The 20,652-nt window shown below is 41.7% G+C and overlaps 7 protein-coding genes across 12 annotated transcripts; 3 read left to right on the forward strand and 4 right to left on the reverse strand.

Moving 5' to 3' along the window:
- Positions 1 to 6: 6 nt before the first annotated feature.
- Positions 7 to 1,421, forward strand: LOC108026229 (protein lin-7 homolog C). Its single transcript, XM_017097063.3, has 4 exons — positions 7 to 145; positions 209 to 475; positions 812 to 945; positions 1,008 to 1,421. The coding sequence occupies exons 1-4, from the start codon at positions 109 to 111 to the stop codon at positions 1,155 to 1,157; spliced, it is 588 nt and encodes a 195-aa protein (XP_016952552.1). The 5' UTR covers positions 7 to 108; the 3' UTR covers positions 1,158 to 1,421.
- A 47-nt stretch (positions 1,422 to 1,468) lies between these two features.
- On the reverse strand, positions 1,469 to 9,725 carry LOC108026226 (protein unc-13 homolog 4B). Of its 3 annotated transcripts, none has more exons than XM_017097059.3 (15): positions 9,658 to 9,725; positions 8,226 to 8,505; positions 5,228 to 5,568; positions 5,122 to 5,169; positions 4,694 to 4,853; positions 3,817 to 4,637; positions 3,544 to 3,758; positions 3,209 to 3,486; positions 3,060 to 3,150; positions 2,922 to 2,995; positions 2,495 to 2,860; positions 2,177 to 2,437; positions 1,948 to 2,117; positions 1,704 to 1,885; positions 1,469 to 1,645 (listed from the first exon to the last, which is right to left on the reverse strand). In XM_017097059.3, the coding sequence occupies exons 1-15, from the start codon at positions 9,708 to 9,710 to the stop codon at positions 1,554 to 1,556; spliced, it is 3,432 nt and encodes a 1,143-aa protein (XP_016952548.1). In that variant the 5' UTR covers positions 9,711 to 9,725; the 3' UTR covers positions 1,469 to 1,553. The 3 variants fall into 3 exon arrangements, with proteins under 3 accessions (XP_016952548.1, XP_016952547.1, XP_016952549.1); XM_017097058.3 differs by lacking the exon at positions 9,658 to 9,725 and adding an exon at positions 8,942 to 9,123; XM_017097060.3 differs by lacking the exons at positions 8,226 to 8,505; positions 9,658 to 9,725 and adding an exon at positions 6,519 to 6,978.
- A 265-nt stretch (positions 9,726 to 9,990) lies between these two features.
- LOC108026063 (transforming growth factor beta regulator 1) lies at positions 9,991 to 11,101 on the forward strand. Its single transcript, XM_017096758.3, has 2 exons — positions 9,991 to 10,141; positions 10,277 to 11,101. Exons 1-2 carry the CDS (start codon positions 10,079 to 10,081, stop codon positions 11,033 to 11,035), a joined length of 822 nt encoding a protein of 273 aa, XP_016952247.1. The 5' UTR covers positions 9,991 to 10,078; the 3' UTR covers positions 11,036 to 11,101.
- Positions 11,102 to 11,425: 324 nt separating this feature from the next.
- Positions 11,426 to 12,664, forward strand: LOC108026039 (uncharacterized). 3 transcript variants are annotated; one of them, XM_017096733.3, is made up of 5 exons: positions 11,426 to 11,527; positions 11,595 to 11,772; positions 11,966 to 12,112; positions 12,174 to 12,215; positions 12,277 to 12,664. In XM_017096733.3, the coding sequence occupies exons 2-5, from the start codon at positions 11,629 to 11,631 to the stop codon at positions 12,538 to 12,540; spliced, it is 597 nt and encodes a 198-aa protein (XP_016952222.1). In that variant the 5' UTR covers positions 11,426 to 11,527; positions 11,595 to 11,628; the 3' UTR covers positions 12,541 to 12,664. The 3 variants fall into 3 exon arrangements, with proteins under 3 accessions (XP_016952222.1, XP_016952221.1, XP_016952223.1); XM_017096732.3 differs by having other exon boundaries at positions 11,463 to 11,772; XM_017096734.3 differs by having other exon boundaries at positions 11,463 to 11,772; positions 12,174 to 12,223; positions 12,277 to 12,414.
- Positions 12,665 to 13,127: 463 nt separating this feature from the next.
- On the reverse strand, positions 13,128 to 16,069 carry LOC108026331 (uncharacterized). 2 transcript variants are annotated; one of them, XM_017097228.3, is made up of 3 exons: positions 15,490 to 16,069; positions 14,615 to 14,990; positions 13,128 to 13,705 (listed from the first exon to the last, which is right to left on the reverse strand). In XM_017097228.3, the coding sequence occupies exons 2-3, from the start codon at positions 14,852 to 14,854 to the stop codon at positions 13,553 to 13,555; spliced, it is 393 nt and encodes a 130-aa protein (XP_016952717.1). In that variant the 5' UTR covers positions 14,855 to 14,990; positions 15,490 to 16,069; the 3' UTR covers positions 13,128 to 13,552. The 2 variants fall into 2 exon arrangements, with proteins under 2 accessions (XP_016952717.1, XP_016952716.1); XM_017097227.3 differs by lacking the exon at positions 15,490 to 16,069 and having other exon boundaries at positions 14,615 to 15,474.
- Positions 16,070 to 16,572: 503 nt separating this feature from the next.
- LOC108026329 (thioredoxin domain-containing protein) lies at positions 16,573 to 18,298 on the reverse strand. The gene is made up of 5 exons (XM_017097225.3): positions 18,102 to 18,298; positions 17,672 to 17,996; positions 17,427 to 17,588; positions 17,242 to 17,370; positions 16,573 to 16,761 (listed from the first exon to the last, which is right to left on the reverse strand). The coding sequence occupies exons 1-5, from the start codon at positions 18,232 to 18,234 to the stop codon at positions 16,599 to 16,601; spliced, it is 912 nt and encodes a 303-aa protein (XP_016952714.1). The 5' UTR covers positions 18,235 to 18,298; the 3' UTR covers positions 16,573 to 16,598.
- A 429-nt stretch (positions 18,299 to 18,727) lies between these two features.
- LOC108025978 (uncharacterized) lies at positions 18,728 to 19,851 on the reverse strand. Its single transcript, XM_017096671.3, has 3 exons — positions 19,709 to 19,851; positions 18,971 to 19,447; positions 18,728 to 18,909 (listed from the first exon to the last, which is right to left on the reverse strand). The coding sequence occupies exons 1-3, from the start codon at positions 19,812 to 19,814 to the stop codon at positions 18,830 to 18,832; spliced, it is 663 nt and encodes a 220-aa protein (XP_016952160.1). The 5' UTR covers positions 19,815 to 19,851; the 3' UTR covers positions 18,728 to 18,829.
- Between the last annotated feature and the right edge of the window lie 801 nt (positions 19,852 to 20,652).

The raw sequence follows: 20,652 nt of genomic DNA on the forward strand, positions 1-20,652 counted from the left end.
CTAGAAGGTATTTACCAGACAGCTGGCCTAAGGTCATACTGTTTTCAGCAAAAAATAATATTTCAGGTCAGATTATTTTTGCTGGATATATTTAAACTTTAAAGCATTATGGCCGATAACGCGGAACCACTGACTCTGTCAAGGGGTAAGTCTTCAAATTTGGAATATGCAGATATTAAGAGCATCCTCTAATTGCCCCAAATTTCAGATGTCAAAAGATCGATAGAGCTCTTGGAAAAACTGCAGGCCAGTGGAGACTTCCCCACAACAAAACTGGCTGCCCTGCAGAAGGTGCTGAACTCCGACTTCATGACCTCCGTGCGGGAGGTGTACGAGCACGTCTACGAGACGGTGGACATCCAGGGATCCCACGACGTGCGGGCCTCCGCCACTGCCAAGGCCACCGTTGCCGCCTTCGCCGCCAGCGAGGGGCACGCACATCCCCGAGTGGTCGAACTGCCCAAGACGGAGGAGGGTAAGCCACGCCCTTGTGATCATAAGAACTCTGGGTGCACGCCTTTATCAAGGCTAAAAGTTATAACTTCCTAGAGCACTGTGGAGGATGAGAAACTATACATATGTACTATATCTTAATTCTAAAGAGCTATCAGAATATATTTCAAATATTAACTTTTTCCTATAAGTCAAAATTTTAGGATTTAATATTATAAAACCAAATATTTGATTATAAGCCATTGTAGATACAGAATCGTATAATATCTAGAGCAAAATCATTTTATTACCATAATTTTGTTTGTATACACTATACAGAACCCAGTCTTACCTACTTAAATATAATTGTTTCTTCCAGGCTTAGGTTTCAATGTGATGGGAGGCAAGGAGCAGAATTCGCCCATCTATATATCCCGAATAATCCCTGGTGGCGTGGCGGACAGGCATGGTGGCCTGAAAAGAGGCGATCAACTTCTGTCTGTTAATGGTGTGGTAAGTTGTTAAATCATTTATCCCAACCTAATATATAAGACTTACAAACTACGATTATCCAGTCTGTTGAAGGAGAAAACCACGAAAAGGCCGTTGAGCTGCTGAAGCAAGCTGTGGGATCCGTGAAGCTCGTGGTACGCTACACGCCAAAGGTTCTTGAGGAAATGGAAATGCGCTTCGATAAGCAACGCAACACACGTCGTCGTCAATAATGCACATGGGCAGTAAATTAAGCCATATTAGATTTTGCCACTAGATCATACTGTTATTCACGCGTGCGTAAAACAAACCCTACGAATAATCTTATTTAATACAAATACCTTTTAAATATTATTTATTACAAATAACTCTGAAAATAACTCGTAAATCGTAAAAAGTGAGTGTTATGTATTTATACCTAAAGTACCGTGTTGGTTTTTGTTCCAATGAAAGTAAATAAAAATGATTGTCAAACAAATTAAATAACTTTCAATCAATTTACATGATTCAATATTTTGTATGCCCTGAGATAAAAGTTCAATCCTTAATTTTTACTACGACAGCAGTACAAAATATAAAAATACATTTTTATTGCTTTTCTGTACAGCGTATAGATTACTTTTAATAACTTAGGAGAAGGATCGGTTTTTCAATTTCTTAAGAAAGTCCTTGGCTTGTTTATCACCTAGCCTGTACTCCAGGGCTCGTAGCGAATCGGAATCTGAAAATATATACAAGATTATATGCTGCTGAAGTATTTTCATGTCTAGAAAACATACCTGTGTATTCTGGTCTGGATAAGTTCATCATAATTTGTTCGCCAGGTGGAGATGATTCAATATCTTCGAATGAGATGTAGCTCTCTGCTATATACTGGCTGGACATGCCAAACAGATCTTTATCCTTGATGCTGAATACAATAAGGCTATTCTTCTCTCTGCGCTGTTGCTCGCTCAAGTTTCTATTGAAAAATTCATAAATATATGGCACAAATAACATATTTTTTATAAGTAGTCCACTTACATACGAAACTCCTGATCGTAAAGTGGAAAACAACTTTTGTTGTGCACGTTAGTCTTGACTGTGGGCACATCATTGAATCTGCTTGTGGGCATAAAACTAGCTTTCACAAATGAATCCACCGAGCCATTCGAATCCATTGGCAAAAGGTTGCGTGCATTTAAAATAGTTAACTATAAAATATGGAAAGTTAACAAACACAAAATTAACTATTATAAGATTACGTTCTTACCAGTAAGCCGGAATCAGTAAATTGAGCCGTTACGGTGAGTTGTCCAAAGGGCGATGACTCCTGGTTCTTTTGCGTTTCCAGACGCTCCAAATAATACTGATGAATAAGATCTGCTGTTTCCAGGGAGTACAGTCTTAGTCTGCTTTGAATCGAAGACAGAATCTTTACGTCCGAAGTTTGAAGGTTCCCCATTTTGAAACAATCCATCATGGTCTGCAGAGTGTTGTTTAAATTTTGGAAGAAGGCTGGTGGTCGACGTTTCTGAAAGTAAATAGACATTGTTCAATATGATCAAAGGGTTGAGAAAATAGAACTCACATCCAGGTTCGATTGAATTAGGTCGTACATTATTATAGATAGCTCGGACCAAATGCCATCCAGTATCCTTTGAAAGTTGATTTCATTGAGGGTGTCGTAAAGCGTTGTTAGGGAGCCTTCCAAGTACATCATAAGTTGATCCATTGAGTTGGAGTCCTTGGCGAGCACTTCGGCTCCTTCTGCCAGATATCTTTTGATTGGTGGGGCCATTTTTCGGGCTACAATCTCTATAAGCTCGACGATCTGATTGCGTTCGGTGTCCAAGGCGTTTTCGATCACGGTTTTAATGGTGTTTGCGCATCGTTCAGCCTCCAAGTTTGTGCGATACTCTCCCAACCTCTTAATTATATCATCGATGCTAAGTTCCTAGAATATTACAGAATTACAATAATTATATTTTACACTTTGGTTGATAAAAACATTTTACCTTTATAAAGGAGGGTAAGCTCTGGCGGATGTAGTCCATGTTGTTAATGGCTATGCACCACTCCTCTGACAAAACTATTAAATAAATAAGTAAATGTTAATATATTGGATATAACTAATGTTTACCAAAGCAACTTACTGAAGTTCTTATTATTATCATCAACAATGAAAATGTTTTCGACCCTGCGAGACATCTGTTGGGCATAAAATATGCAACAACGACACAGATCCTGTAAAAATATGGTGAGTTTTGCAAAGTATATTATTCTACGAAATTGAATATCTCACATTGACAATTTTGGCCACAAAAATGTAGGAACCCTCGACTTCTGGCCAGTCAAGCTGTTGCCAAAATATCTTAATCTGGTAGAATATTGAAAGTGTGTCCACTGCGGAGGAACTGTATTTGACTGTTTCGTCCACAGCTTTCAGCTGATCCAAGTCAATGGCTTTCTGAATACGACTTAAGGCCTTAATTATCGAGATATCAAGCCAGTGAGTAACGCCCCTCTCGAACCAGGGGTAAAAGTTCGCCAGTTCCAGACTTTCCGAGCACAGCGATTCTCCTAAAAATATTAAAATAAATACTATTACTGAAATTTTAAAATGATTTGTTACTTTACCCAGTGCGACGTATCGTTTGAGTATTAAATAGACCTCGAACAGAGTTGTTCCCATATTAACATTCTCGAGATTCGGTAAATATAAGAATTGATCGTCTGGCACATCCAATCTCTTAATGTTATTGCACACATCTATTATAATGGATTTACATATTTCAGCAAGTTTTGAGTCATAAAATAAATAAAGGATGGCGGAATAGTTGATCTGAATTTTGCTGAAATGGAAGAAAAATGTAATAAAACAATTATATTCTTAGGGATAGGACAACTTACTGGTAAAATATTTTATCAAAGTACTCCATTGCCCGCTGCAGGTCGGACCGAACCATTTGTATGAGTTTTATGACGTACTGCAGCTTCTCATCGTCGGTCTCAGTGTTTTTGGACTGCCTGCTGCCCTCCACCATGTGCTCCAGCCACTCCTTCGTCCCGGTATTGATGGCATCCACAATGGCAGTGTCAATATTGCACGTTTCACCGGTGCCGTTTGTGTGCAGCCAGCCGTAGACCGACTTGGGGAAAATGTCCACACTTTCCGGCACTTCCAGTTCCTTAATCTTCTTCAGAATATCCAGCACTTCGTTGAGTGCCCTCACTATGTTCTTATCACTGGTGTTCTTGGACCTCAACTTCCTGAGGACAGCAAAGCACGAGGGAAGCAGTCGCCTCACTCCATCCCAGAATGTTTTCACATCCTCCGAATCGTTCTGCATGTAGGTGATCACTGGCACCACTATGTCCAGAATGGAATTGAAGAGGGTGAAATTGAGTTTGTGGGTCTCGTGAATGGTGCTGTAGGCGTGCCACTGGCTGAGGGCACAGTCGAAGGGAGTCAGGCCACTCTGGGCGGCGTGCTGGGATCGGATGAGCTCGGCATTGGGGCTGAACTTCCCGCTCCACCAGTAGTTGGCCACCTGCGAGGTCTCCAGCTCGTACATCAGCAGCAGTTTCAGTAGGTTCTTGTGCTCCTGCACGGCGACACTCTTGTTCTTCTCCGCACTCAAGGCCAGGTTCACCAAAAGCGAGCCCCGACTCCGGCCCTTGCTGCCCTTCTCCAGATTATACCAAACGGTCAGGCCAGAAACGGGAATAGACTATGAGAAATGGAGGGTTAATATGGTAATATCATATGCGCTGCAAAATATCTTACCTTCAGCGTGATAGCAGCTCTTCCAATTAACTCATTATCATGTTTTCCCGATGAAGCGGTCACTGCTATTTCTTTCATCAACTTGCTCAGACCCTTAACACCCTTCACTTCCAGGATCTTGTTGACTTTCTCCTTAACCGTCTCCGCGGCATCAAAGTCCCTGAAAGAATAGAACATTACTATCATCACTCATGATAGAAAATATAACTTATAACTACTCCACAAAACAAAGCAACCAAAATTAAAATAGATTCTCAATTAAGTAAGTTTTTCAGTTACCATACCTTAGTCAGAGTTAGTTAGAGTCACACCGTAAACCTATTAATCCGCGATTAGTGCTTTTTGGAATTCAAGAAGCGTTATCAACTAGATAACTCAAGTTCGATGAGTGCGTTGTATTTAGCATAAGCAAACGGAATCTCACTTACCAGACTTCAACGATAAGGACTTCGTCACGAGCATTGTCGGTAATGGGCCTAGAACAAAAAAAGGGGTTCCTAAGTATGAATATATAATTTTCGAACCAATACCTACAGTGAAAAGTGCTCCTCCCATATGGGGTTCAAGGTGGCAGGTTTGACGGACGAGTTGTATCGATGGGAAGCATTCGACTCTAGGTAGAGGGTTACGAACGGATCGGATAAGCCGTTCGAGTCCTTGGACATTAAGTTCTCGGCCTTGATAATCTCGACGTTTAATCTGACATTGGGCGGTTCCTTAAGTCGCGCCGCCTCACAAATTTCCACATGTGTGGCGTTGGGTATTTTGAATGCCTCCTGCACAAATTCCACTAATGAGTTTGTGCACTCGTCGTTGTTTTCACAGCCAATGTTGTTGAAAATTTCAAACAGTATCTCTTCGTACAGATCTGTAACCTACAAGATAAACAAGAAGTAATTACTTGTGTCTGAAAAGCCTCCAATAAAACGCATGCTTCTTTTATAACCTATGTATTCAGCGGAGTAATTTAATTGTATTGGTACGAAAATAGAAATAAATCACTTCTCTAAAGGTCACAGCTAGGGAAAATATCGGCGAATTCCAGAAAGAGGAAGTATAAACAAAGTCGTCACAAAGTAAAAGGAAAACCAGACCAAGCTGATGGCATGTTTGCTTAGATACATTCCAAAATACATACTAAAAATTAATCCAAATCATAAATATTGATTTAGATACCAATTCAAATGAATCATATAAACAATTGTTTAGATACATTCCAAAATACATTATAAATGAATCAAAATATTCAGTATTGATATAGTTACAAATTCTAATCAATCCCAAAATCCTATCTTTTCTATACTTATTGCTTAGATATATTCCGAAATACATCCTATATATTATCAAAAACCATCAACATTGATAAAGATTAAAGTTCAAATCAATCCCAAAATCCTATCCTATCTAAACCTATATTTAATTGCTTAGCAAGATACATCCTATATATTATCATATATCATAAATATTGGTACAGAAACAAATTCAAATCCATCCCAAAATCCTGTCCTATCTATACCTATATACAGTTCAATTGTTCGCCAATAAATTCCTTTGGCTTCCAAGTTCTAAACAAACGCGCTTATGCTTCTGCCAAAAAACAAGTACATAAATATATCCAAAACTGAAATACCCGATACACTTAACTCGAATGACTCAACACAATCTTAAATCAATGAACTTATACAATCGCTTTGTTTACTGGGAACTCATAAAATCCGAAAGATTTGAAACGTTTCCTCTGGATATTTTTGATTTTCTCACTTCATATAATAGAAGACAGACATCGATGGCACCTGGTACCATCCAAACTCTGGGCGCTACTTACGGTCATCGAGTGGCAAACTGCCTTCGCATGGGAGTCGAGCAAATGCTTGTGGACGCCCCGAAAGTGTCGACTGGAAATGCTGCCATTTCGATTCAGAATGCTCATTCGTCGCTCGAATGGCTTGTTGAGTGACTGGGTGGAGGACGCCTTCCTCGGCAGTCTGACATCGTCGCATCCGGCACGCGATCTGGAGCGGTGGAGGCTATTGGTTTTCGAGTTCGGGTTAGACGGGCTGTGACTTTGCGAGCCGAACTTGCTCAGCACACGCGGTAGGGATAGGTAGCTCATGTTCAACTAATCTGCAATCAACTGATCACTCCACTGATTCAATTTGTTTGGGTGCAATTTCTGGCCAATATTATCTTTTCGAAGTAGACGCACATATTATCTGGTCGGAAGAATATATCGAAAACTCTCGGGACTTGGGAACACCGACTGGACCCAACCTCTTCGGAGAAGAGTCTGTATCTAAGTACAATAGCGTCCGGTCTCGAAAATCTTAGCGATATCCGAAATATCTTGACGTTGACCATGAGATAAAAAGTGTATGCGCTCATTTCGATTCAGTTGGCCCACTGTATTCGTGCATATGTACACGGCGATCGCGAAGTGTTTGTGAGTAATAATAAGGCGATCTTAAGAGAAAATGTTTTATTTTTGGCTGCGAAAAGGAAAAGCTCAAGGTGGTAATGAAAAATGTATTTTTCTAAAGTACATTAAGCTTTTCTCTCGGTTGTGTGTTCGCCTGTTCCCCCGGCTTGTTTATGTTGTCAGTATACATTATTCGGTGTGTTTATACAGTCGATGGGTAAATGGCAAGGTGCATAGGCCTCTGGCAAGTTTATTTGTTTATTGTTCAAACGTTTCTATGGACACGACTTAATTTTTTCTGTTCAATTAAACACCTTCCCAGACGGCAAACATGCGAACAGCAAAATGTTGGCACAAGATAAAACATTGCACGGACATTAACTGGGTTAGATGGTTATGCTCGGCTGCGAACCAGAGAACTGACCTATGTCGAAATATCCTCAGCAGTCGGGTTTGGAAATGGTGGAGTGAATGTGACCAGGCTTAGAGGCCCCCATATCCACCAATGCAACCCATGGTGGGTTACTGGACTGCGAGTTACAGTGGTTACCAAAAGCTTCGGTAGAAGTTAGTACCGAGTTGAATTTGAGGTACCAAAGAAACTGCCAACAGTAAGGCTTATGAGTCTTCAGTATCAGATAATCCAGATAAAGAAGTTAAAGAGCAAACTGCAGACCTATATTATATTCTCTTATGATTTCTTGGTTCGTTTTGGTGGCCAAAGAAGACATACTCAATCCTTTAATGCACTTATTTTTATTTTTAAAATATTTTGTAAGCCCATAAACGTATGTGTCATTCAGATTCAAACTTTCTCCTTGTTTTTATTTAGCAAAAAACCCCAACCTTATCCCATAACGAGTTCCCAAGAAGTCTTATGAAACATTTAAGGAAAGGTTACATTAATTACTAAATTATTCATTATAGAATATTATTTTAACATCGACCCCTAGACATTAGTTGTATCACTGCTATTCGCACTAGTTGGAAAGCTGTTCGATTATCACCGTTCGTGCTGACCTTTCAGCAGCCTTGTCACCCTGATTCATAGCTTGGAAACCTCAAATCTTGTGTGCCTAATCGCCAGAGTTCCCCGTTCTCCAGAAGCCAACTTACATTCATCACAGGCGACGAGTCCAAGACTGCTGTGCTAATGTCCTTTTCAGAAGTGGCAGCCAGGGTGCTCTCCGTGGCAAAGGTATCTATGCTGGTGCACTCCGCATCCTGGCTGCACTGTAGGGTGCCATCTGGACTCTCGTCGGACTCCTCGGCCTCGCCACTGCCATTCTCCTCGAAAGGAGCCAGGGAGCTCTTCAGGACACCCTCGTCAATCTGTGATTTTTGCCGCAGAAGGGAACCAAATTTTTCGAAAAATCCATCATCTCCGTCTTGCAATCTGTAAGAAAAGGTGAGATTAGTAACTGCAAAAAATTCAAAACAATGAACAAACACCGGCTAGTCATCGGTGAAAGGGGGTTTTATCCGAGGCTTAGGATAAGTCATTAGGTGTTGTGTGAGCTTGGGGGTTGAGTGGGAAATGGAGGAAAAATTCCCTGAAACTGAGTCACGCTTTACTGCGGCTAGTGGGTGGTAAAATCGATCTGCGGCTCGAATGCCCTTACATCACGTTGATGTCTCACGCACACACGATAATATTCCACTTGATAATCTTCAGTTTATCTGATGACACAGTTCCAGTTCGCCAAAATGTTCATATTTGTCTAAAGAAACACACATGCCAGCGAACGAATGCTCGCATATCCGTGAGTTTTTTCGGTTTCCACAGGTGTGCGTGAGTCTGCTTCTCGGATCGATTTGGCCAAACAACTTACTGGTGCTCGTGCTCCGTGGGCGGATTCATTTTGAGCTCCTGCAGCTTGAAGAAGAAGCCCTTCCACATCTGTTCCTCGTCCATGTCGGAGATGATTTTGTGGATGTACTTTGGGGAGCAGAGCAGAGCAGGCACTGAATGGGAATCCAACAAGTGTCACCGGAGTGTGGAAGCGTACTAACGGCTTATTTGCACCGAACAAACGATGTGATTCACTGCCAAAGCTGCTCTCCGACGTAGATTTTTCTCAGCAGTGTTCACATGCTCTGCCGTACACTATCACAGACTATAATTAGGTGTGGATGTTTGTAAACCCACATTAGGCGAAAGCAGGGAAATGGGGAAGAGTGGAAAGGTACACATATGAACAAGCACTCGGTTACCATGGTGATCTCCGGGTCTACTCTGGCTTTTTTGTTTATGATCTTAAGATCCCTCATGCCTATTACAATCCTATAAAGTTATAATCTAATAACAAATCATGTTATAAAATGAGTACACTTTAGGAAACAAGGGTGACCATTCAGTTCTTTTACATGGTATACTGCCACACGCACACCTGGATAGTTACAGGTAAAAGGTAGGGCTAGGTCTTAGTGTTGTTGTTGCTACCACCTTTGCAGACCTCTTCATGGTCAACTACGCATTTGAAGACCCCCTTTCCGGGTTCCAAACAAACTTTTATTAAACAACCAGTTACTTGGCTAACAAACATACCTTATTTTGCCGAAGAACTTGGCTTCCGGACGCCGGAAATAGCCCTTCAGCATTGTTAAGTCCTTTGGATGGTTAAAGTGTGGCTATTTGTTTATGAGTTATTAGTTAGGCTTAGGCAACAGGGATTTGGAAACCCATAAGGCTGTCAAACTCCTTCTCAATATACCAGATTAAATGCATTAAAAATAGCGTTCAATTAGACACTTAAAAATTCTATTTATAGATGGTTAAATAAATTAAGATTAGATTAGATTTGTTTATGAATTTGGTATTTAAATACCTACTGTTAAAACCACCGAATACCGTCTTTCGATAATTCACAGGTGGCAGCCCTGCAGTCCGATAAGCAAAACAAACCCAAGGCAATAACAATAATACGTACATATATTTGTTATTCGCTCGGTTTATAAATTAAAAAGTCATGAATCTTAAGTACAAGCGACGGTACGAGAGCCTAAAACGCTCCGTCAAGAGTTATCTGCTGGTAAGGGCTCGTACAATTTTATCTGAGCTTCTGCAAATATGTGTGTTGTTATTGGAGGACTCTAGATGCATAGCTTCATTTTGTGAATTTATCTCACTCCATAGTGATCAGTTAACATATGTAACACCATTCCAGGAGAACGCTTCCCTCACCGACGAGATCTGCCGCCTCCAGGCCGAGTTATCTGTCACCCGATCCCAGAGGCTATACTTGATCGAGCGGCTTATGTTCCATGAAGGTCTGGAAAAGTCGAGTAATGGACGAGCCAGTGTCTCGAACGGAAAAGTCGAACCTTCTGAATCCCCCCTTGGAGGAGTGAAGAAAAACAAACCAGTTGCTGTGCATAAAAAGCCGAACGAGGAGAAACCGAAAAATGTCACTATTGTACGCAAAAAGAAGCCCATGTTCCCGATGAACTTGAATAATGTGTTACTGCACTCACTGGGCGAGATCATATCAGTGAATCAGAATTTCCACACCGAGAGCTGGATATATCCAGTGGGCTATGTGGCCACACGAATTTACGCCCATCCCAAGGACCCGCGCAAGAAGTGCGTATTCACTTGCAAAATTTTGAATAACGCCGGGATTCCCCAATTTCAAATAATCCCTGACAACGATTTGGACGGAGTCTTCTTTGGAGAAAGCGCCAATACGTGTCACATGGAACTGTTGAACTCTATTCAGCGGTCTCCCAGCGTAAAAGTAAAAATACCCTTTGATGTGCAGGGCGAGGTGTTCTTTGGCCTGTCTAATCAAAAGACACAATCGCTTCTGATGATGGATCCTGGTTTCCAGCATTGCACGAATTTTAAAGGATTCGCTGTGCAGAATGTTCAATCGTTGAATAGCGCTTCGTTATCATTCGAGACGCTACAAGGATTTCTATCTTGATAGGATATTTTAGTTTGCTTTTACTATAAGATTTTCTTAAATATACATAATTTGATAGAAATAAGAATTAAAATAAATATGTATTCAAAAATCTGTTTTCTAGGGATGTATTTTGTTGTACCAGGTTTCTAAGTCCCATTTGGTCAAGTCTATTCAAATCCACGAAGCTATATATATTTCAAATCCAAACAGCTTATACCTAAATTCCATTTTTTCCTTTTTTATTAATTAAAAATAACAGTTTTATAAAAATGTAATAGAGATTCTGTTCCGATTCCACATGGTTCATTATTTTTAGAATCATTTGGTTTTATACATAATACTGTGTGCATTCGTGCATATGCGAAATGGAACAAAAAGTGCAGTTAGTTTTCGTTGTGAACTATCGACTTTTCCATCAACCAAAAACAGAAAACAGGCTGGCAACCTGCTGTGGCAATCGGAAATACAACCCTCAGGGAGAAACATATGTACACAACACCTATCTGAAAAGTATTAATACAATATTTTTGGAAAGTTGTTTTGGTTGGCGTTGAACTAACCGACATTGCACCAGCAGCTAAGGATATAGCGAAGCACCTAAATCGGCCGAGATGGGGAGCATCGAAAAGGCGTGCATATCCGGGTTTCTGTGCCGACTCTGTTCCGAGATGCACCGCACAGTAATTCATATTTATAGTGATCATGGCCAGCGTTTGTGTCTTGTTGAGAAAATCAACGGCTATTTGCCAATAACAGTGAGTATTACGAGGTATAGGATGCCAGGAGAGTTTAATGCTTTCAAAAATGGGGCTACCCATCGTTGTGTGTACTTATGAGCAGGCATCGCAACAGCGGTTTGCGCAAACAATGGTTTTCCCCGATAGGTCAATCTATAAACATTTCGAGGCGACAACTTATTGATTTATCATATTTTTATCATTGCCACAGATTTCACCGACTGATCCCTTGCCAAAAACCATATGCAAAACGTGTCTTCATCGCGTGGAACAGCATTATTCGCTGCTAATGCGACTTACCCGAATGCGTGAGGAGCGAAAATATAACTTAATTAAGTGCAAACGTCGCAGAGAAGGGGTAAGTTTTTGAGCTCAGCATATGGAGACCCTAACCCTTACCTACGGAACTGATTTTCCAGAGAAATCCCTCGATATCCAGTGTAGAGTCCGACGAGGAAGTGGTGAGTTGGTAGGGTATGTTCTATTAGAGGATTTAGACATAATCTCATGCTGGTTTTCCAGAGACATCAACCCGGATTCTCGGATGATGAGGATCATGCGGGTCGCCGCAACGAGCCGGCTAATGCCGAGACCGAATCCTCAACTGGCCCACAGACCCAGGAATCCCAATCCCCCAAGTCAACAGAGACTGTAGTGCCCACACCAAACAGCAGCGAAAGCCACGATGATAGTGGTGCTGGCCCCAGCAATAGAGACCCAAAAGAGACTGGCACCACGGGCAGAGGCGCGGGCAGCACCAGCCAGGAAGGCACCCACGTAGATTAATGACTGCCCAACCTCGTCTCTGGTCGGTGGAACTATATATGCGAGTACTTGACTATGTATATATAGACGCACTTGTGTGTACGTACGTTTAGATTGGAATAAAATAAGCATTTTATTTAATTAACTAGGTAATTTCGAATACAGACGATAAGTTAACCATTGCTAAGGGCTTCTTTCTGTGTTGTCCCTGTCAGGTTTTTGGATTGGCAGGATGCCAAAACTATGTTAAAAGCACACTGTCTGGCCCATCGCTCAACGTGGCATATCCACTTTGTTTACCTTAATCTTATCGTAGCACATTTTAGTGGCTACATTCTTTTGGCATGATAGCAGAAAGTTCTTTGTGTGCCCTGGCTTGCATCGGTTCTAGTTTTATAGTCATTTCCTCGTTGGTTCATCGATTGGAAAGGCTCACAACCTCCATCTTAGGGTAGAGAACAATGGTTGGGACCATGGACACATGCCTTGGTATCGTGTTACTTGGAATGTGGCTAAAAGAGATTTGTGCACCCCTATATTTTCCACCGAAAAATTCCATTTGACAGGTAGTCTTCAGGGTCCACAGAAGAAAACCTCCATTAGCTAAGTAGTTTAGTTAATTAAAATAGTTCTTTAATGGTATTTGATGAACATGTAAACATAGGTAGTTCTTTGCACTTATCAAAAATAATAAGCAATTACATAGATTCGTATTAGAGCCGGTAACACGTGATATTCGAACTTGATAGTCTGTTCAATTCCTTTGATATGTTTGTTATGAACCCCGTGACTGCGACTCTCCTTCCAAATTCACATTAATCCTCGTCTGCCTTATGAAATGTTCTTTTTATTGAGCCTAACAATACGCACGAATCGCTGAATACTTAAAATTGTCAATCAGAATGGTATTATGATAACTTAGTTTATCTTGCTTTTCCTATCACTAATGTTTCCTGCCATATAAATGCGCACTGATGGCGCACGTATTGAATGGGGAAAACACTTGTGCTTGCAATTGTCGTTACATCTTAAGTTAGTAAACGTATATTGTTTTTAGTTGCGGCTTCAATTCTGGAGGTATCACTGGAGTGTGTTCCACTTTTCGAGTAACTAGGCGCTTGAATCGTCCACTGAACTGCTTGCGAAATCCCTTAAAGCTGCTTTTATCACTTGAGGCCATCATGTCCTGCAAAGAAGCAATGTAATTCATTAGTCAATTGTTTTTTGTGGGTAGTGCCAGTATCAAGAATTTGTATATATTTTTTAAAATATTACAAATATTAGATAAGCTTTGTTTCACATTTCTTGGAAGACCTACTCATTTATTAGTCTTTGTTTTCTTTTCTTTCATTGTGGGAGTCTGATTTCCGCTTATCAGAAATGTTTATTTCAAAAATGCACAATCCCCAGCATGTGCTGTGAAGTTATTTTTAAAGATTAACAGAAGGTTTCCTGAAATTGAATACTGTAATTGATTGATCGAAAAGCCCTCGTCCGCTTTATGAACATGCGAGGCACACAACGAAGGTGAAAGTGAAACCCGGAAATGGCAATCAAAAGCTTGTTAGACCCTTCATTAAAGAACTCGCTGACGTACGACCGCAATTACTTTAAGATTTATTAACCCCAGCTGACCCGAGTGTGTGTGCGGGGATCTCTAATCTTATCGCCAAACCGATTCCTCAAAATAGATCTATTTAATGCCGAATGCGGCAAGTTTAATGCCCATAATATATTGCCAAATGTCCGTATGTCTGCCCGTACTCCATACATACTAATGACTTGGACGGCAATTGTTGAAGTGCAAACAATTTGTTTCCTCTTTATCTTCCGCCAACACACGAGCCGCACAAAGACTAGGAACCATATATACTATGTGCGGACGGTCACCCGTGGAGTATCTAATAATCGTTACGTCACCATAATCTGCACTGAGCAGGAAACATGTGCGAATTGTGGGCAGATAGTTGGATACAATGTGAAAAGAGGAACCCATATCGATAATATATAGTATTTCATATCAGTACGATATGCTTATAAACTTGTATCTTAAATGATCTCATATCTATAAACTGCCCTCTCGGTGCACACTTACGGGAGTCAGGCAATTGTAGATGTGCGGAGTGGGCGCCTTTGGGGGAAATGTCCACTCCGTTTGGGACGAATTCCCATTCCCATTGCCGTTCCCGTTGGCGTCGCACCCAGCTGGCGCGTTACTGGTCCTCACGAACGTAACGCTCTGGGTTTGTTTGGCAGGTGGTGAGGTCGATGCTGATGACGATGGTGTGGCTGAGGCGGCCTTGCCCCTGGACCTTTCCTCGCACGGCTCCTTCATTTTTATGTGGTCGTCCCAGTAGCGCGTGAATATGTTTTTGGTGTGGACCTCGGCGTGTGCGGACGACGGATGCGGCGGTTTCGGAGTGGGGTTGTTCAGATAGTCGGTTACAGAAACATCACGTTGACAACATTTACTGCGGACAAGACGCATCGTTAATTTCCCAGTGATACCCTCGCGATCAATGCAAAAGTTAGTTCATTTCTAGGTACACGCGTATCACAGATGATTTATGTTTTTGTTTTTCGTTCTTTGAGAGGGGGGGGTCTATAGATATAGCGCTGTGATATGTATAGACAGAGGCTAGATGGCGACTCTACGGGCCGACCATTGGCGGAAGAGGTTTTCGGTATACTAGTGTCTCGCCCGTCGCTGTGTTTCGCTTTCAGGTAGGCGCTACCCAGCGTTACAGCGCGACTAGAATATCGATTTTCTGTACATGGGCTGGCCTTTTGGGTGGTGAGTTAGTCATGATGGCTGCGCACTACACTCAGCCCTGCTCCCAGGCTCGGGCTTTGTCGTTCCGGGCTCTAGCGCTGCCACTTCCTGGCCCCAGGCGGAGGAGGAGGAGGAGGTGTACTTTTGGGCACCACAACGACACTTTTCATCTCCTGCCAATGCTAGATACAACTTACACAATATCAATTCTTGCTTTTCACTAGGCCAGAAACAGAAGCAGCGGCAGAAGCAGAGGCAGAGGCAGAGGCAGAGGCAGACAAACGTGTCGAGTATTTTCTAGTCGTCGTGCAGGGGAAAAATGCGACTAAGGCTGGCACTCTTCGCTACAGCCACAGCCACGCTGCGGTTGTGTGTTCGCACATTTTCCTTAACTGCTTTACACGTAAGTACACACATTAGTATTTGGCTTCAGCACGGTCTGGATGGCAACGAGTATCTGTATCTGAACACCGAACTCGACTGCCACTGCGACTCGACTCGGAACAAAAGCGAAATATTAATCTGACTCATGGGGCTCTCGCGCGGCAGCCGAAATATCAATCGAAAGTCGGCTGGCCGCCGCTCTCCCTCTCTCTCTCTTGATCTCTCTGCCCGCTCTCCGGGGCAGTACCCCGTACACCGTATATACACTATATAACGTTCGGATTCGCTGGTACCGCCCGCTCTTCGCAAGACCTTCTGACGTCAACTGACATTTGGTGGGCACTGTGTTTTCACAAACCCCACACGCCCGACATATGTGTGCGCGCTGGCACGAAATGGTATATAAATAGCGGGTTCCCGAGTGATTTACCCCAAGATAAAATATTACCGATTCCGGGGAAAACGCCAACGACCGCAAAAACTCCCAAAAAAAAAAAAACAATGTAAAACACGATCGTGTGTATTGCGTTTTTTAGGAAACGAAGCGCTGTTTCAATTTGAGTGTTCCACGCCAAACTATCATCGCACTTAAGCAATTGGCTAGATTGCTAGCCGAGTTAGCCTCTGAACTCGTGTCTTGGGCGGACCGCAGTGCCGCTCTAAATATTTCTGTTTGTTGGCACGCTAATTAATTGAAAGCAATTTAGAGATAGGATAGGTATTGTTTGCGATACAGGCGAACAATGGATCTCTTGCGATATCAAGTGCTGCGTGTTTCACTCCCGCCGTTCCCCCGAGGTGCTGCCAGATTTCGAGGCGTTAGGAACTGCAATAGTTGAATTTTCGCGCTCACTTTTTACAGTTCTCTGTTTTGTGACACATTACATTTTAACTCATTTTTGTTTTAGTAAAAATATATAGTTTATTTCGATTTATTTTTCGTTTTTACTGGTTCTGCACTGAATATTTTGGCCACCTTCTTTGTGACAAATATGATGGCCACCAGAGCCACAATGCCCAAGGTTGCCAGGGAAGTTATGTTTTCAGATTTGAAATAACTCTGCAGAGGTCCCAAAAACTCGTTCCTGAAAGCACGAAAGTATAGCAGTTAATACAATTATTATTTGTAAAGAAATGTGAGGTATTAAATTCGATCTTCTCAAACCAGGAACTTTTTAAACCAGGGTAATATTGATTATCGTTATGTGGTTTATATACAAACTATTCAATTATGGATATTATACAACGGTTACGATTAACATTTGGTTTTGATATTAAACAACGGAGTAATATTAACAATTTTGTAATGCTATAATCCGGGTCTGTGTTGTATGCCCTCGAACTGACGTTATATGCAACCTTGTACCGGGTACTAAAATCATTACTTGTTAAGTTAAAACGTTATAATAAATAAATAAACAATTAGTTAGAAGGTCAATCTTGGCTCACTTACTAAAGACTTCTTTCAGTTTCTCACAAATCCCTATAAAAAGGTCATAATCGCACTTTGAGTTTAATAAACGATCGAAAGAGATATGTTTTAAGGGCAGGCGAAGCATACTTACACGGCACTGGGAATTTCTGGCACCGGCTCAGGATGGCTCTGGGTTAGGTAGCCCTTCTCGGCGAACTGGACAAAGGCCTCGGGAGTGTATTGCTTGGACGTGTATTTATACATCTTTCCCTGGCGCAGGCTGCGGATATGGACTGTTAATATATGCCTTTAGGAAACATATTGGGTAGGACTTACAAAATAAAAGCCGGCGAGGCCAAAGCTCCCAGTCTCTTGGCCGTTGAGATTCCAGACTCCAAGCTGTTCATGCGGGCTATGTTCAACTTTCGCTTGAGCTTTCCGCCCACCGACTCCCAGACGGCATAGAGCCGCTGACACACGGTACACTCGGCGGAAGAGCTAGAAGTGGGTGTAGGTAAGTATACATATTGTGTGACGCCTAGACGGCGACCTCAACGCATGATTAATATAGTATGGCTTACAAGAAGATAAACCAGTCTCCGGTGGTGGCCCCCGATGAGGCTTGCGTGAGATGCTCAAAGTTGTCGTCGGAAAGCTCTTTGACCGCTGGCTCCAAATTGTCATTGAAGAAGTCTAGGATTTCGTCATCGTTTATCTCGCCGTGGTAGAGGATGGGTATTCCTCGCCTGAAGAAGACCAGAGCCGGTTCCTTGCTGGGGTCGTAGATGGAAACGAGGTTGCTGTCCACCGACTGAACCACTATGGCCGACAAGGTCTCCTCCAACTGGGGATGTATCTTCGTGACCACATTCTCGTACTCCAGGCACCGCTGGCAATTGTTTTTGTCTGAAATTAAAGGAGGTTGTTAGCCAGCAACCGGTGTTCAGTACCAGATGCGCCACTGTACACGTAAGCTGGATTTCATTTTGTATATATGTGGACCCAACTTACTGAATAGGACAACCACATTGCTGCTGCCGGTGAGGAGCTGAATCAACTCCGTGTCGTCCACACGGCGCAATTCCTGGCCCGCAGCATTGCCCAGACTTAGACCTAAGACCACTATGAGTATGAACTGCAGCATTGTCTTGCTGTGGAAGTGGCTGTGGAGGAGCGGAGTTGATCACTGGCCAGCAAAGCTGATCGGAACTTTGATGCCGACGAGGAGTGAGCCCGGCTATCGATAGTCGTGTATCGTTAACAGTGATGCCAAACAAGGCGGCGTTTTGGTTTAACCAAAAAATGTTAATATAAAAGTTTTTACCCAATGAATAATATTTATAACATTTTTGAAAATGTTGTAATACAAAAAAGTTCGCACTTAAAAGCCCATCAAAGGTTGGTATGTATTGTATTTTATATAATAACATAATTAGGAAATTTAATGCGGAATATGTTTTCAAATTCTTCAATATTCTGAAAAACCATTCGTTAAATCATTTCGGATGGAAACTTCACCACATATTTAAAAGATAATAATGCCCAAACCATAGGAACTGAGCCCGAAATAAAAATTATTTTTTGTTCTAGCTTTTCCAAGTGTACTTTTTATACAGATATTCATTAAAAACACCGAGTATAAAATATAATTAGGTTTTATTTATAGGAGAAATTTTAACAAATAAATAATCAAATGTAATACAATTCGTAACAATACATTAACTAGTTTTGGCATGGATCTACGAGCTCCTTCCTTCAAAATTTTCTATAGAGCTTATTACGAAATCGTAAAGGTCTTCAATTTGTTTGGCTAATTTATCTGGAAAAGTATACAAAACATTTATTTGTATTCCAAGTGGGTTTTTTTTCAAACACCTTACCCTTATCTGTCTCCACAAATTTACTTTCCATGCCATCGCTCTCGCTGGAACCAGACATCATGTCGTCCTTGAAAATATCTTTCAGCTTTGGCAAAACCAGGAGCAAGAAAAGCAAGCCAATAAACTTGACAATTTTCTTGAATATCAAGAGCTTCAGCAAAATCTTTCCAAGGGTATACAAGTTGATCTTGGACTTTAGTTTTTCCAGAAAAGATTCGTGCGAATGATAGGGCAAAAGTGGGGCTGGCTTATAAAAGGGAGGAGGTGGTGGACCGTACACAGGATATCCGGCTGGCGGTCCATACTCAGGAGGCGGAGGAAGGTAGTTGTTGTTCGGAGGTGGCAGGTAGTTGTTTTTGGGAGGCGGGTTGTATTGGTATCCATTATTCGGAGGCAGGTACTCCGGAGCGGGGGTGGCTGGAGGAAGGTAGCTGTTGCTCGGTGGGGAGCTATAGCTGTAGCCTCCATCGTCGTTGCCTAATGCAAAAAAAGTTAAATTACAACATTTTTAAAGTTATCAAGTTCAGTTATCTAGTATAGCGATCTTTGCATTCTCTTAAGATGCTTCCTAGGTCATCCCTTCTTTCAGAATCACAAAGGGAATGCTTCAAAAAGAAGTCCTTTTAATATATTTATGCATAGGTACACCATATGACATTTTTATATCCGGTAAGGAGGTAAATTTGCGTTGGAGTTCGTATTTTTCACATATTTCTTAAATCCTTTTTATTCACGCACCGAAATCCAAAGAATTCGAGTTCTGGATGTCCCCGGAGTAGCTATCCGCAATGCAGCCGCAAAAGCAGGAGGCGCATATCAGAACGGCCAGGTATTTGTTACGCATGTTTTCGATCGCGGAGAGATATGAGTTAAACGGTTCCTAAAAGTACAATAAGCGGTTTTCTTGACGACCGTCTCTTTATAAATTTCGACTCGAAAACATTGTGGCAAAGAAAATACCTGGCCGGCGCAGGTGCGTATGTGCAAGTATTTAAAACTGCCATTGCGTTTCCCCCGTAAGGCCTGGCCCCCATTGCCGTAGGGCACATATGCAGCGCTGAGCTGAAGCTGAATCACTTGTGTATTCTTGCAAGAAATGCGGCTACCGCCTCACGTGCTGCTCAGTATTCATGCTACGTGCAACCGCTTGGATTGTGTTGGAGATTTCGAAAGAGACGCAAAAAGTTCAATACAACTTTCACTACCCAACTTTCAAAAAGCCTCAAAATAGCAACCGCCTATATAGTATTTGCGAGTTTGGGCTTGGGTTTGGGGTTGCGACTACTTTTTGACAAATTGTTAAACTCGTTTGGTGGGAATTCACGATTTGCATAAGTGACCCAAATAGATGACATTTCCGACAAGTGTTACGAATGCAAGACGTCGAGACGACTTTGGGAATATTTGAAAGTCTCGAACATCACAGTTTTCATATTCAATCTATTTCAGTAGAAATATGGCATAGGTCGTTGGTATGCACCGCAGTAATTAACACTTTAGTGTCGCCGGATATGATCATAATATAGTCAACGGATCTTAAGCTTGGTTAATGGGCCACCGCACAGCTTGAATGCGAAATGCATTTATTAGTTTTTAATTGAAGGTACACTGGAAAGATACCAATTTAATGATAATGATACATAAAACTGATATAAAATAATTATTTTATACAGCCGATTAAA

Source organism: Drosophila biarmipes, chromosome 3R, assembly GCF_025231255.1.
Source record: "Drosophila biarmipes strain raj3 chromosome 3R, RU_DBia_V1.1, whole genome shotgun sequence".
NCBI classification, from domain to species: Eukaryota; Metazoa; Arthropoda; class Insecta; order Diptera; family Drosophilidae; genus Drosophila; species Drosophila biarmipes.